This window comes from Leishmania donovani, chromosome 28 (genome assembly GCF_000227135.1).
Source record: "Leishmania donovani BPK282A1 complete genome, chromosome 28".
Taxonomy (NCBI): domain Eukaryota; phylum Euglenozoa; class Kinetoplastea; order Trypanosomatida; family Trypanosomatidae; genus Leishmania; species Leishmania donovani.
Genome location: NC_018255.1, coordinates 1,136,921 through 1,150,341, shown reverse-complemented (window position 1 = coordinate 1,150,341; position 13,421 = coordinate 1,136,921). Strand labels below are relative to the sequence as shown.

The window sequence follows — 13,421 nt, the reverse complement described above, 5'->3', positions numbered from 1 at the left end:
CTGTACTCCGGCGTTCGTGCCAGTGTGTACATGAGTAGGCCAGCAAGTACGTATCGTCATAGAATTGAACAAGCTGCATGCGTCTGCTGGAAACAAGAAGGTGCGCTGTACGCAACTACAACTGGCAGGCACTTGACGGGGCGTGTGCTCAGCAGCTCAGGTGAAAACGCTGCAGCTTCAGCCTCCGGCAAAGGAGGCAAGGGGTGGCCTCCACGTCGCTGCAACGCGCTGGTTATGGCGCACCTCCCCCTGTCACATGGCGTGCGCGTCATTCCCCCGCAGACACCTGAACGAATGACGAGGCACACGAAGAGGAGGGAAGGATGAAGATGAAAGAGGCGCGGAGTGCAACTGGCGCAGCTATGAAGCCATCTTCGAAGCAAACAGTCAACGCGCGAGGAGCGCTTTCACACGCTGAGAGTCTCTCTTCTGCTCTGCACCTCTGAGCGGCAAACATAAAGCACTCCGAAAAGCTGAAACTTCATCACTGCAATATGGCGCCGTGTGTGCATGCTATTGTGCGTGTGTGTGTGTGTGGCTGTGTTGATGTTTTTTTTTTTCGCTGTTGCCGCTCCTCGTCTGACATCCTCTCAGCGTCTGCGTGCGTGCATGCTTGTGTGCTCGCGTCTCGTTTTCCTTAGAGTGTCGGACCCCCTCCCCTCATGACAGTGGTGGGGGAGGGGGACACCTCAGCGTGGCACCTCAGGGTATTGCACACCCCCTACCCTATCTCAGGGCAGAGGCGACGCCGCTCCCACCTATCCAATGCCGATGCCGAGCAAGCCTCTGGTGGTGACAAGGCTAGGCACCTACGACTTGGGGGGAGGTCAGAGCGATGTATCGCCACTGATGTCGGCGGTGAGGTTCTGGATGGGGGTGCATTGTGGGGCGACCTGCGACTGTGAACACGCTTGTGCCGTCCATATGATAGGCAAAGTGCCCGAATGACTGGAACGTAGTCCGCCGGGCCCTCACTGCCTCCTGGCGGGGTAAGCCTGGGACACCATGAGGGGGGATGCACCAGGTGGCGACCGGCACAATGGGAGAGGTCGTGAGGTGACGTGCAGTGCAGGGCTTGGTTAGCGTTTGAGTCAGGGGCCTTTCTCGAGGACTGAGTCGGCATTGCTGTAATGCGTGCCTACCGCTGCTTTGCGCCACACGACGGGCCTGTGACAGGGCCAGGTCAAGCGGAGTTTGATTTATATTGTATGGGCGAACAAACGCGCTGGTAAAGAAAAGTTCATGCCCTCTTGAGCAGCATCGCACGGACCTAGACAGACGAGAAAGAGGGCTGACTGCTTCACATCGTGCTAAAGGCAGAGGCAGGCAGCCTACTTGCCTGCCGGTACCCTGCGCCGTGCAGAGGCTGTTCTCTTTATCTGGGAGTGGTTCTATTCACGCCGTTGCCGTCGGAAGGAGCTGCGTGCATGTGTGTGTGTTGCGGCGAAAGTGGGCGCCCAGAGTGCACGCTTTTTCCGCACGTCTTCTGCTCAGCATTCTTGTCTCTTTTATGTGTGGCGCTGAACTTGCAGGCGCGGTGCGCTCGGCGCCCGTGTGTGATATTCGGCTCTTACTCTCTTCGTGAGTCCAGGACGAGGTTGCCGCTGCCCCCCTTCCTCCGCTTCTTTCTGCTGCATCGACGTTCACCTATTGTACCGTTCTTCCTTCTTCCTTATTCTTGTTGTTTGTGGATCTTGCTGCATCCTCCACATCTCTCCGCCCGCTAAGTGTGGCTCAGCCACAACGCATGTCACACGCATCCGCAAAGGCGTTTCGTGACGGTGCCGAGCCTCTCCCTGACCGCTCCGCCAGCATCCCTAGGGAGACGGCGAGCTCCCTCACATGGTTGGAAGCGAACGCGGCGGTGCGTCTGGACACGCTCAACAGCAAGTCGTTTGACTGCTACGGGTTGCCGCTGCGGCAGTCTGGCAAGGATGGGCGCCCTCGCTTCTCCCTAATGAAGTCCGTGAAGAAATTGGGGTCGTACCTGACCACGCGCATCAATCGCTCGTTTCAAGCGTGCCTCATTCGAGTGGTGGAGTCGGAGAGCAACTTGACGTTTGAAGTGCGGGAGCTGGCGGGCGGAAAATTCGCCAAGGGGCGGCTCCTCTTCGTCGCCCCGCTGTCGACGCTGGTCGACGTCGCGAGTGACTCCGTCATGGAAAGAGACGCGGCTGTCTTCGCGCGCTTCCGCTCGCCCTTTCACTCGGCAGCAGGACACAGCAACGTTTTGGTACCTCTCGACGCCTCCACGAACCGAAATGCACCATGCACCGCGATCACGTCCAGCTCCTCCGTATCGAAGGAGGAGGGCATCTCGACGCTATCCAGCGCTTATGGTGGCATCGGACTCCTCCTTGTCTTTCGAGCGGCGCAGGCAAACGCAGTGAATCCGCGGCACTCTTCCTCGAAGTCCTCCTCGGCCTCTCACACAGCAGCGCCCGGTGGGGGCGCTGTTCCGTACACAAGGGTCAGGCTGTGCTTTGTGTCAACGGGAGAACGCAATACGTGGATGTCGTTCTGCGCGGAGGCGTACGTGGGGTTGTTGCTGGACTCTGTTCGCACTGGCCGAGACACCGTCTTTGTAGCCGATGACGACAACCACCCCTCCTCTGTTGCTGCGACATCCCTCTCCATCAGCGCTGTGACTAGGGGCGACATTGTCCACACTGAGAAGCCGACGCAGGAGGCAATCGCGTGCTACATCGACTTTTTCCTGTCAGTGAGCGCGAAAGGCGACGCGTGCGGGGGCTCAAACGGCAGCATAGATCGTATTGGTGTGCCCTTGAAAGGACTCTTGAAGGTGCGCGGCGCTGATGGCGCCCTACACAATCGAGAGGTACAAGTGGAGCGAATGGACGGCGTCAACGATGCACGGCTGCCGGCTGCGCGCGAATTTCTCGTCCTGTGGCGCAAGCGGTGGTTCGGCAAGCAAGTGGATGAGCGCATCGAGCTGGAGACGCTTGCGGTGTACGCTAAAAATGATCTTAGCGGGACAGCGTTCTACCTGGAGTTTCCCCACACAGCAGCAGGTATGGCAGGCGACGGGGCCGCAAGCACTGAGCGGACGTCCTTGCTAGGGCCGATGGAGCCGACGGAGGCGCATGGGATGATGACGCTCGAGTGTGAGGCAGGCAGCTTCTCTCGCAGGCTCCAATGGTTGCAATGGCTCGAGGCGACGCTGAAGCGGCCTGTCATCTTCTTGTCTGTCGAGCGCCGCGAGGCACAGACCCCAGTGTCCGCAGAGCAAGGGCTACCAAACGAATTGCCTCGTAACCGTGTAGTGCGGTAGAGCTGGCACGGCGCTGTGCCCTTTGCTCGCACCACCACCGTGCCATGACGCCTGGACTGCCGCCGCCTGTGTGTAATCACCTTTGCGTGGCTGCATACGGGGCCAATTCAGGCCTACCTCTTTTTCAGGTCCTAGCTGCCCACAAAGACCCTCTCCCTTCCTCCCGCGTGCAGCTCCTCTCTCGCAGAGACGGGTTTTCATATCAGCCGAACGTAATCTGCTCTCGCCACTTGCATCTTTTTTGTTCATTGTTTCATGCATCAGTGTGTCTGTGCGTACTCGCGAGCGAACCGCTGAAAAATACCCGCGCTCCCGCAGTGCTTCGGACGCCTCGTGAAAAAAATGTTTCTCTTACTTGTCGGGGATGCGCAGCGCTCGCCGACCGCTGCACTTGATTCCTCAATCGGGTCGAGCCACATGCAGCTGCTTGCAGGTATCTTTGCCGTTGGCGCCCCCTACTGTTCCAGCCGGACACCGAGGCGCAGGGCCTCGCCGCATCGGTGCTTCAGCAGTAGTTGTGTTCTCCCTTCTTGTCGCGCTTTTCCTGTCCCGCAGGTGCGTGCATTGGAGGCAGCGGGCCACTTTAGAGATATGGGAGTGCAGGCAGCATGTTTGGCGCGAGTGCGCCATTCATGTGGTGCCGTCGCTGCCACCTCGCTCCCTTTTCTCCTCGTTGTTGCATCGGCTTCTCTTTGTTTGCATCTGCCGTCCCGGTCCTCTTCCTCGTTCTGCGTGGGTGAATCCCAGCCCTGAACGGCAGAGTGCGCGGAGGGGATTCTCGCGACCCCATCGAGGTCTACCCCGTGCTTTTCTCCTCTCATCCGGTTTACCTCCTCTCCGCTTCTTCTCTCAAGCACTGCCACATCGAAGCATATCATCGGCTTCACACAGACACAAGCACAGGCACCAGAGCGCACGCTCACGCACCCACGCACAGGCGGTTGCTGCACCGACGCTGCTGAGCAGGCATGAAGTTTGGAAAGCGCCTGCAAGATGAGATTGTGCTGGAGTGGGCCGACTACTACGTCAGTTACAAGCGGCTCAAACAGTTCATCCACAACTCCGAGCTCCGCGGCAGCGAGTTCAGCCATGAACTCTTCAACATCATAACAGAGGAACTCGCGAAGGCAGAGGGCCTCTTTCAGCAGCTCATGACGGACCTGCAGGAGGAGCACGACAGACTCATGAAGATTAATCCCGACCTCCCTGTGGCCCCGGTGACAAAACCGCGCAAGTTCCACCGCCGAAAAAAGGGCAGCAGCGCGAACGACGAAGCAGCAAACGAGGAGACAGGGTTTGTGAGCACCGCCACCAGCTCTGTGTGTGATCCGTCAGTTTTGGACGGGGATGCAGTACCACGCCACCAGCGCACCAGCCTTGGCGCGCTCCTCAAGCGACTTTTTTTACTGCTCATTGGTGACTCGCAGGTGAAGGAAGTGGAGAGCAATACACCGCGAGCACTCTTCCTCGAGTGGCACTCCAACGCGCATCAGCTGCAACACTTCGCGGAGTTAAACCTTGAGGCCATCCGCAAGTCCGCGAAGAAACTGAAGAAGCATCGCCGCATGGAAGACGACTGCACGGCTGCCATCGAGGCCGAACTCGCCCGCTCGCGGCTGGTCACCCTCATGCCGCGTTTGCGCAACCTCTTGTTAGATGTAAGCGTGGACTTTGAACGCAAGTTCAAGGTACCGCTGGACCAGTACGCCAACGTGGCCATGTCGCAGGAGTGGCATGCGAGGTGGCGCTACATCTTCGTCGGGACCGCGCTGTTCCTGGTGGTGAAGCGGCTGCCGGTACTAACGGAGGAGCCGGCGGCCCACAACTGTCTAGCCCTTTTCGTGCTCATAATCACACTGTGGATCACCGAGGCGATTCCGTTCTTCTGCACGGCCATGCTCATTCCGCTCTTCGCTGTTCCGTTGCGCATTGTCATGGACCCGACGAAGCGCGAGAGCGCGACAGCGACGGTGGCGTCGCAGATCATCTTGGGTAAACTCTTCAATCATGTTCAGATTCTTGTCATGGGCGGTCTCACCATCGCCAAGGCGTTTTCGCGCACGAATCTGGAGATGTATGCTGCGAGTATGCTGCATCGGTGGACGGCGCACCGCCCGTCGCTTTATTTGCTTGGTGTGATGTTGTCCAGCTGCCTCTTGTGTGCCTTCGTGTCGAACGTGGCGGCCCCGTTGCTGGTGCTCGGGGTAGTGCAGCGCACGCTGTGGGAGTTCCCAGAGGGGACGAACGCGCCGCACGGCATCCTGCTTGGCCTCGCCTTTGCGTGCAACGTCGGCGGCATGCTCTCGCCCATCGCTTCTCCGCAGAACGCCGTCGCCATCTCAGCGCTGAGCTTTTATAAAGTATCCTTCGCGCAGTGGGTCGGCGTCGCCCTCCCGGTCGTGCTCTTCAGTGTGGTCGCCGCGTGGGCAGTTGTGCTGATTGTATGGCGGCCGTTTGTTGATGTCCCGTATATCCCGCTGCAGGTTGTAAACACCGCGGCAGAGGAGCAGGTATCTTCCGCGACGCGCGCGGTGGTGCTGGTGGTGTCGGCTATCACAATCACGCTCTGGATCCTGCCGGCCAATCTGTTCTTTGGCGACACCGGCATCGTGGCTCTCATCCCGATTGTCGTGTTCTTTGGTATCGGCATCTTGTCCAAGGAGGACTTCAACACGCTCTCCTGGCATTTGATGTTCTTGCTTGCCGGAGGTAACATGCTGGGGCTGTGCGCTCGAGACTCTCGCTTGCTTGACATCATTGCTATGAGCATGAAGTCAACCCTGACAGACTCGCCGCCGTACCTCACCCTGCTGGTGGTGCTCGTCGCCGTGGGCGTCATCACGACCTTCGTGTCTCACACGGTGGCGGCGATGATCTTGCTACCTATAATTGTGAAGATCGGCTTCCTCATGCCCGAGTCTGCTGGCATCATGGCCGTCACTCCACAGTCGATTGTCATGCTGTCCGCCTTGATGTGCTCCGGTGCCATGGCATTCCCTATCAGCTCCTTCCCCAACGTGAACTCGCTGCTGGCCGAGGATTCGAAGGGTAAGTTGTACTTGCGAGCGAAGGACTTCCTCTTTTGTGGTACGGTGATCACGCTGGTGTTCACGGCGTGCCTTGTGACATGGATGGTGCCCCTCACCAACTATGTGCTGCCTGCCGACCATTGAAGGCGACAGGGCGCATGTGGGATGAGGAGAATGCGCACGCTGGAGGATAGAGGGCAAGGGTGTGCACGCGTCCGTGCAGGCGCTCTCAAGGATACGACACCGTCTATCGAACCGCTACGTGCAGACGGACAGCGAGAATGATTGCAAGAGAGGGAGAGAGAGCTTGTGCGTCGTGATATGCCCTCTCTCTTGGGGAGGTCGCTGCCTTGTGAGAGTTTCTGAAAAACCTATTCGACTTTGCACCTGTGCTGTCAATCCCACATGTCTGCGCGGTCCCTCTGCCCTCCCTTTCCCCGCCTCTATCTCGAGAGTCCTTCTTTTCTCTTTGCCTTCCGCCTGCATCGACAAAGGATGGCGCACGTTTTTCCCCCTTCTAAGTCCGTGCCGCGCTGTCTGCGCGTAGGCCGCTCTGAGTTCCCCCATCCCCCCGCGCCGAAGTGTTCTGGTTGTGTAGCGCCAGCAGAGGCTGCCGTGGTGGAGCGGTTAGACATGTTCGTTGAGGTGAAGATGTGCCATCTTTCGTTTTCGCCATTATGTGTGTGGGTGTATTTGGGATGGGGGTGCGCTGGCGCTTATCGTGAGTTCAAGCCAAGCGAACTTTGCGGCCGCGTTTCGTCGGCAGCGATGGCTGTCGTCGTGGTTGAGCTTCTTGTGACACGGATCCACTCCCCTCACTCTCATCAATTTCCATATCGCTTCCTCCCCGTCTCCCCACCCCCACTCCAGATGTGAGGGCTGCTGTTACGTCTCTTAGTGGCGCGAGTGTGTACTCTATCGAGTGCGTCGCCATGCACCGCGGGCGGTGAGTTTCGAATCGATGCACTCGACGAAGCACACAACGTTATAGTCGTTTTCTTGCTCCGCCGTGGACAACAGTGAGCGGCATGACCCTCGGCGCGCTGTGCTGTCCCTTCCTCCACGCACCACCACCTCCGCGCTCTTTGCTCATTTTGGCACCTTCTCTTTCGCTTCTTTTCTTCGCTGTATCTCCCGCACGGCAGGGACACCGTCGCCGCTCTCTTTTTCCTTTTACGTTCCTTCGTTCAAGCTGTGTCCCCGCTGCGCGGGTATGGGTGCGTGTGCTCTCTGGCGGTGACATACACGATGGAGTCGTATGAGACGGACGCCAGCCTCGAGCAGCTGCCGAAGGGCGTTGAGTTCCCTGAGCTGGTGCTTCGCTGCACTGTTGTGGCCGCGATTCCTCTTCGCATATGCGAGTTTGGGGACGACAAGGTGTTCACCGTAGTTGGCTCTGTCGCTCCGTGCACGCCAGGCGCTTGCGCCGCCACCAAGATGAGGCTTCTGCGTATTAACTTCTACAACTCGTGGGGGGCTGCCGCAGCCTTCATGGACCCCGGTGACGTCATCCTGCTGCGAGGGTTTTGTCTGTTGGATGTACCGCCCCACACGAGCGGCGGCGGAGCCGCAAGGTCGGCGTCGGAGCCCCAGTTGCTATTTGTGCGTCCGCTGCCGAGCAAGAGCACGCTGCGTGTGCTGCAGAAGGGCGGGAAGGAGCTCGTGATGGAGGTGGCTGTCAGCCCAGAGAACTGGGACGCCATCAGCATGCGGAGTCTGCCTAAGTCGGACGCAGAAAACCAGAGGTACGCGCGCACATGTTGGGGCTTGGAAGAGCTGTCCTGTTGAAAGGAGTCACTGTATACGCGAGCCCAACGCATGTGCTCTGCCTTTCTCCAGCCAACCATGACAGGAGCATTACACACGGGAGGGGGGGCGCGCACCCTCGCCCGCTCAAGTGCGAAGAGACCGGGCGGGAAGGCGCCCTCACGAATTCCTACTCCACCTCTCTCTCACCCACTTTTCGGTGAATGCTACACCGCTGGCTGTGCGCTATCGCCGACTTTACGCAGATCACCTGGCGGTGCTCACTCGATTTGCGCGCTCTCCATGCGTCCACTTCTACCTGCGAACCTGCATCTTCCCGTGTCACCCCCAGCCCCCGTGTACCTCTCCACTTCGCATGGCAGTTCCGCGCTCACTGCGTGCCACTCCCTATGTACGATACCCTATGCCCTCTCACTTCATTGGTCGATCCCTTGTCCCCTCCTGGAAGAAGCGAACAAGAAGGCTGGCAACGCTCAAGCCCGAATGGGCGAGGACGAGTTTAAAGCGTACAGAAGGGCAACGACGGACGAGTGTCGACTTCTTCGACGGAGGCCACGGCGCTGCTTCGTTGGTCAACGCCACCCGGCGGCGATGCTCTGCCTCTCAAGGCGCGATGCATGCGCGCGTGACCATGAAGGTGTATGTAGAGGTGCTCGATGTCATTTGCTGAGCGTGACTCCCCCCTTCTGAGGTTCCTGCCACACCTTTCTCCTTGATTCCCGCCGTTGTGACCGCCATCCTTGTGTGTGTGTCTCTCTTCTCTGTTACACAGTTGCCACTCACAACAGGTACACCGTCTTATAGTGCGGAGTTGAGGAAGTGCACGACACGCGCCAGTGCAGACGGCAAGTAGGCGTGCTCCCTTTCCCTCACGTGGTCCCCGTGCTGGAAAACGAAGTCGATACTTGACGCACAAGATCCACGCCCTCGCCACCCCGCCCGCTTCATCCGCTGCATCGACGGGGAGAGAAGGCGAGAGAGGTCCAAGGCGTAGAAAATAGTCGCATTTCACTAACTTCGAAGGTACACCAGACGGACGCCGATACTCACAAATACACGTGCAGGCACACGCATCGGCATACATCCACCCCCCCCCCCTTGCTCTCTCCTGCGATGACTGGCGGAAGCCGATACAACCCCGTATGACCACCGCCGCGCCGTCGTCGTTGGCGCAAAGCACGACGGCCAGCACCACAACCGCGACGCACATTGGCACCACATGCCGCCGTGAGGGCAACGTGCTCGTCATTTTTGCGTCACTGACAATAGGGCTCATCATTGTCGGCACGTGCGTGTTCGTGTGGCTATGCAGGTCGCGCCGCATCCCGCCATACCGGCACGGCCATGTGCGACGCTGCATCGCCCCCTCTCTTCACGCAGTTGGCGAGTATACCGTATGGCATGAAAGCGACCGGGGCCCCCATGTTTCGCTTCCTTCCCCCTCTCCCTCCCCGCGTTCACGTCACCTGAAAGAAAGCGGCGAGGAGACACTATGAAAGGCGCGCAAGTGTGACAGCGACACTGAGTAACGCAGCACGGCAACGAGTGTGCGTGCACTCTTGGCCGAATCTATCACCTTCTCGTGCACCTTTTGCGCTGCTGCTCTGCCCGACACACCTGCCAACGGACCCACGCGGCGCGCTCCATTTTTTTTGCCCTTCCCACCTTTCCACGGTCCTCTTCCCAAGCGACGCCACCTCCGGCACTGTAGGTTCCAGTCTCTTCACTGGTGCCTTACCTGCACCAACGGCACCAAGAGGAAATGAGATTAGTGTTTTTCCCGCTAACCGAAGCCGCCATAGAGAGTCTCAACCGTCTCAGCATCGAAAAGCCACTCGATTTCCCCAATGTGCTCTGCACGATGTACGGTGTTGTGTGCCGCTTCCTCCGGCGCACAATCTTGCGCCCCTGTGCGCGTGATCATGTCTCGGGCGCCGTGTTTCTCTTTGCAGCTCGGCACACCTCTCTTTTCTTACATGTGTGCCTGTCTGCTTTTCTTCCCTCCTCCTTTCCGCTCTCTCTCCCTTGTGGCGACGCCGCGCTCATCTGGGCTGCGCCTCCCCCCTCGCAGATCGCGCTTACTACGACGTCGCTCCAACTACCGATCCATCAGTCGACCTTTGATACACCACCGGCATCTGTGCTGAGCCTCCCTCTCCCCTTCTTTCTTCTCCTTCCGCATCATCGCGCTCCCTACTCTCTCTCTCTATTATTGTCATTGTGTGGTCGTGTACGTCTCCGCTGCTGCTTGGTCTCGAACTGCTCATCGGCGCACCCCTACCTCTGTAGCACCCTCCCCCTACAATACACAAGTTCGCCATGGCCTCGAGCTGTCTCAAGTACGCGTCTGTGGACGACTTCATAGCGAAGTGCGTCCTGTCTCGCGACCCGCATCAGCCTGAATTCACGCAGGCTGTCCGCGAGGTGATGACGTCGCTGTGGCCGTTCCTGCAGAAAAACCCCAAGTACACTCAGGATGGCTTGCTGGAGCGCATTGTGGAGCCGGAGCGCGTGATTCAGTTCCGCGTCCCTTGGGTGGATGACAAGGGCGTCACCCACGTCAACCGCGCCTTCCGCGTCCAGTTCAACTCTGCCATCGGCCCCTACAAGGGAGGCATGCGCTTTCACCCCTCCGTCAACCTCTCTATCCTCAAGTTCCTTGGCTTCGAGCAGACCTTCAAGAACTCACTCACGACGCTGCCCATGGGTGGCGGCAAGGGCGGGGCCGACTTCGACCCCAAGGGCAAGAGCGACAGCGAGGTGATGCGCTTCTGCCAGTCACTCGTGGCGGAGCTCTACCGGCACATCGGCGCCGACACTGACGTGCCAGCTGGCGACATCGGCGTCGGTAGTCGCGAGGTGGGCTACATGAACGGCATGTACTGGAAGCTACGGAACACGAACGAGTGCACCTTTACCGGTAAGGGCCTCTCCTTCCAGGGCAGTGCGATCCGGCCTGAGGCTACGGGGTACGGCCTCGTGTACTTCGCTCAGTCGATGCTGATGCACGCCAACGACTCTCTCGAGGGAAAGACTGTCCTCGTGTCGGGCTCCGGCAACGTTGCGCAGTACGCGATCGAGAAGTGCATGGAGCTCGGAGCGAAGGTCATTACAGCCTCCGACTCAAAGGGCTACATACACGACCAGAGCGGCTTCGACAAGGTGAAGTTGGCGAAGCTGATGAAGCTGAAGAACGAGCGCCGTGGGACGCTGGAGGAATACGCGAAGGAGACGGGTGTCACGTACGTGCCGGGCAAGCGCCCGTGGTGTGTAAAAGCCGATATCGCCCTCCCGTGCGCCACGCAGAACGAGATCGAGGCGACCGACGCCAAGACGATGGTGGCGAACGGCGTGAAGCTGGTCGCCGAGGGTGCCAACATGCCAGCGACGGAGGAGGCTACGGAGATCTTCCAGAAGGCGGGTGTGATGTTCGCCCCTGGCAAGGCCTCCAACGCCGGTGGCGTGGCCATCTCCGGGCTTGAGATGTCGCAGAACGCGGCGCGCCTGGCGTGGAACGCCGAGGAGGTCGACAGCCGCCTGCGCAGCATCATGTCCAGCATCCACGAATCGTGCGTGCAGTACGGCGAAAAGAATGGCAAGGTCAGCTACGTGGACGGCGCAAACATTGCTGGCTTTGTGAAGGTGGCAGATGCCATGCTGGCTCTCGGCATCGTCTAGTTGACTCTTGCGCCGCCAGGGACCGAGTGATATAGTCCAAGAAGGGGGAGAAGCGAAAAGCAGGTTCCGCGTGTGCGTGTGCGTCTCTCTCACGCACTGCAGGAAGAAACGAACAATTTTCCCACTCGAGGAGAGGGCGCCGCGGAGTAGTTGCTCCTTCGCTCTTCATTGTCTTTACCCTTCGTTCTTTCCTTCAGCTCGCTTTCTTTGTGCTTCTCTGAAACGCCGCGTGCGGGTCGCTGCACATGACGCTCTCCCACCCCATCCATCCACACCCTGGCCTCCCCCCTGCCCTCTAACGCATTCCCATTTTCTTCTCTACATACATATATAATATGCAAAGAGGGAAAGTGCAGCGGCAGCGGCATAAAAAGGCGTCGTACCCACGTGCGCACAGTACTGAATGGATCAAATTAGGCCCTTCTTGCAGAGACAAGCATACTCGGAGGCACGCACGCAAGCAGGTATCACCGCAGGCTGGAGCTTGTGGATGCCGCATGAAAAACAGTAGAAGGGCCATCAACGGCCACTAGCGCCAGTAAATATCGGCCAAGGAGAAGAAACAATAAGGCGACGAAGAGTGAAACAGTGGCCAATGATTGCATAGTACTAGTGCGAAAAAAAAACCGGTATCTGGTGCCGTTGCTGCGTTGTCGCTGTCTCTATGCGTGCGCGTACGCTCCTGTGTGTCCGCGCGTGTTGACGGGCGGGTGAAGGAGTGGGTATGTCGGCCTGTGTGCGGATGCATTGCTTTCTTTCCTTCTTTTGTTGAAGTTTTGCTTGCGTTCTCCTGCTTGAGTTTGCACGTCTGTGTGTGTGTTTCGTGCCCTCTCTCCTCTCCTCTTCCCTTCCTCCCTTCTTTTCTTCCCTCGCTTTTTATTTTGCGTGCTTCTCGATTTTCCACACATACACACACACACATTCTCCGTCCACCCATCTGCATCACCGTGTACGCGTGCGTGTGCGCGTGTCTCTGTGAGCGTTTGCAGAGAATAACGACGTGCAAAGAAAGATGCTTTGAAAAATCGACTGAGACTCTCTGGTGTGGGATGATGCTGATGCTGGTGGCATTTGAGTGTGGGCCATGCACGCGTGCACGCTTCTGCGGGAAGTCGTCGAGGAAGATAGGCTTATCAGTATATGGGTGTTGGGTCTCGCCAGATAGTCGCAGAACGCGCACATGTCTACAGGTGAATCTTCGTTCATGCCTTCTCCTCTGGCTGCACACGATGGCGTGCCATCGAGCAACCTTCTCTGAAAAGAGGGGAGCACAAGGGCGGGGGATCAACGAACACGAGAAGATACGTGTCTGCTCTCCGCCGTCTTCGCTTCCCCTCTCTTGTTTTGTTCTACCCGAATAACAGCAGAAGAGAAAGGGCACTCTCCTCTCAGACCGTTGTGCTAGGCTCTCCCACTATGACCAAAGGCACTCGGTCTCTCTCCTTCCCCATCTCATCTGCTTTCTTGTCCTTCGCTTTTTGAGGGGGGAGGCATTGTGCGGTTTTGCTTGTGGCGTCGTCTCTCGCCATCGCTTTCGTTTTCACGGTTTTTGCTGTGTTTGAATTCGTCTTTTCGACTGGCGTCTTTGGCCCACAGCAGCAAATGTGAAGTCAAACACGCGACGAGAACAGGCACCAACACCAGCAGCACATGGT

The 13,421-nt window shown here is 58.5% G+C and overlaps 4 protein-coding genes across 4 annotated transcripts; all 4 read left to right on the top strand.

The window, feature by feature from the left end:
• Positions 1 to 1,747: 1,747 nt before the first annotated feature.
• LDBPK_283170 (hypothetical protein, unknown function) lies at positions 1,748 to 3,292 on the top strand (the record flags this gene model as incomplete). Its single annotated transcript, XM_003862363.1, has 1 exon — positions 1,748 to 3,292. The coding sequence occupies one exon, from the start codon at positions 1,748 to 1,750 to the stop codon at positions 3,290 to 3,292; it is 1,545 nt and encodes a 514-aa protein (XP_003862411.1).
• Positions 3,293 to 4,260: 968 nt separating this feature from the next.
• LDBPK_283160 (sodium/sulphate symporter, putative) lies at positions 4,261 to 6,465 on the top strand (the record flags this gene model as incomplete). The annotated part of the gene is made up of 1 exon (XM_003862362.1): positions 4,261 to 6,465. One exon carries the CDS (start codon positions 4,261 to 4,263, stop codon positions 6,463 to 6,465), a length of 2,205 nt encoding a protein of 734 aa, XP_003862410.1.
• A 1,104-nt stretch (positions 6,466 to 7,569) lies between these two features.
• LDBPK_283150 (hypothetical protein, conserved) lies at positions 7,570 to 8,109 on the top strand (the record flags this gene model as incomplete). The annotated part of the gene is made up of 1 exon (XM_003862361.1): positions 7,570 to 8,109. The coding sequence occupies one exon, from the start codon at positions 7,570 to 7,572 to the stop codon at positions 8,107 to 8,109; it is 540 nt and encodes a 179-aa protein (XP_003862409.1).
• A 2,298-nt stretch (positions 8,110 to 10,407) lies between these two features.
• LDBPK_283140 (glutamate dehydrogenase, putative) lies at positions 10,408 to 11,766 on the top strand (the record flags this gene model as incomplete). Its single annotated transcript, XM_003862360.1, has 1 exon — positions 10,408 to 11,766. One exon carries the CDS (start codon positions 10,408 to 10,410, stop codon positions 11,764 to 11,766), a length of 1,359 nt encoding a protein of 452 aa, XP_003862408.1.
• Between the last annotated feature and the right edge of the window lie 1,655 nt (positions 11,767 to 13,421).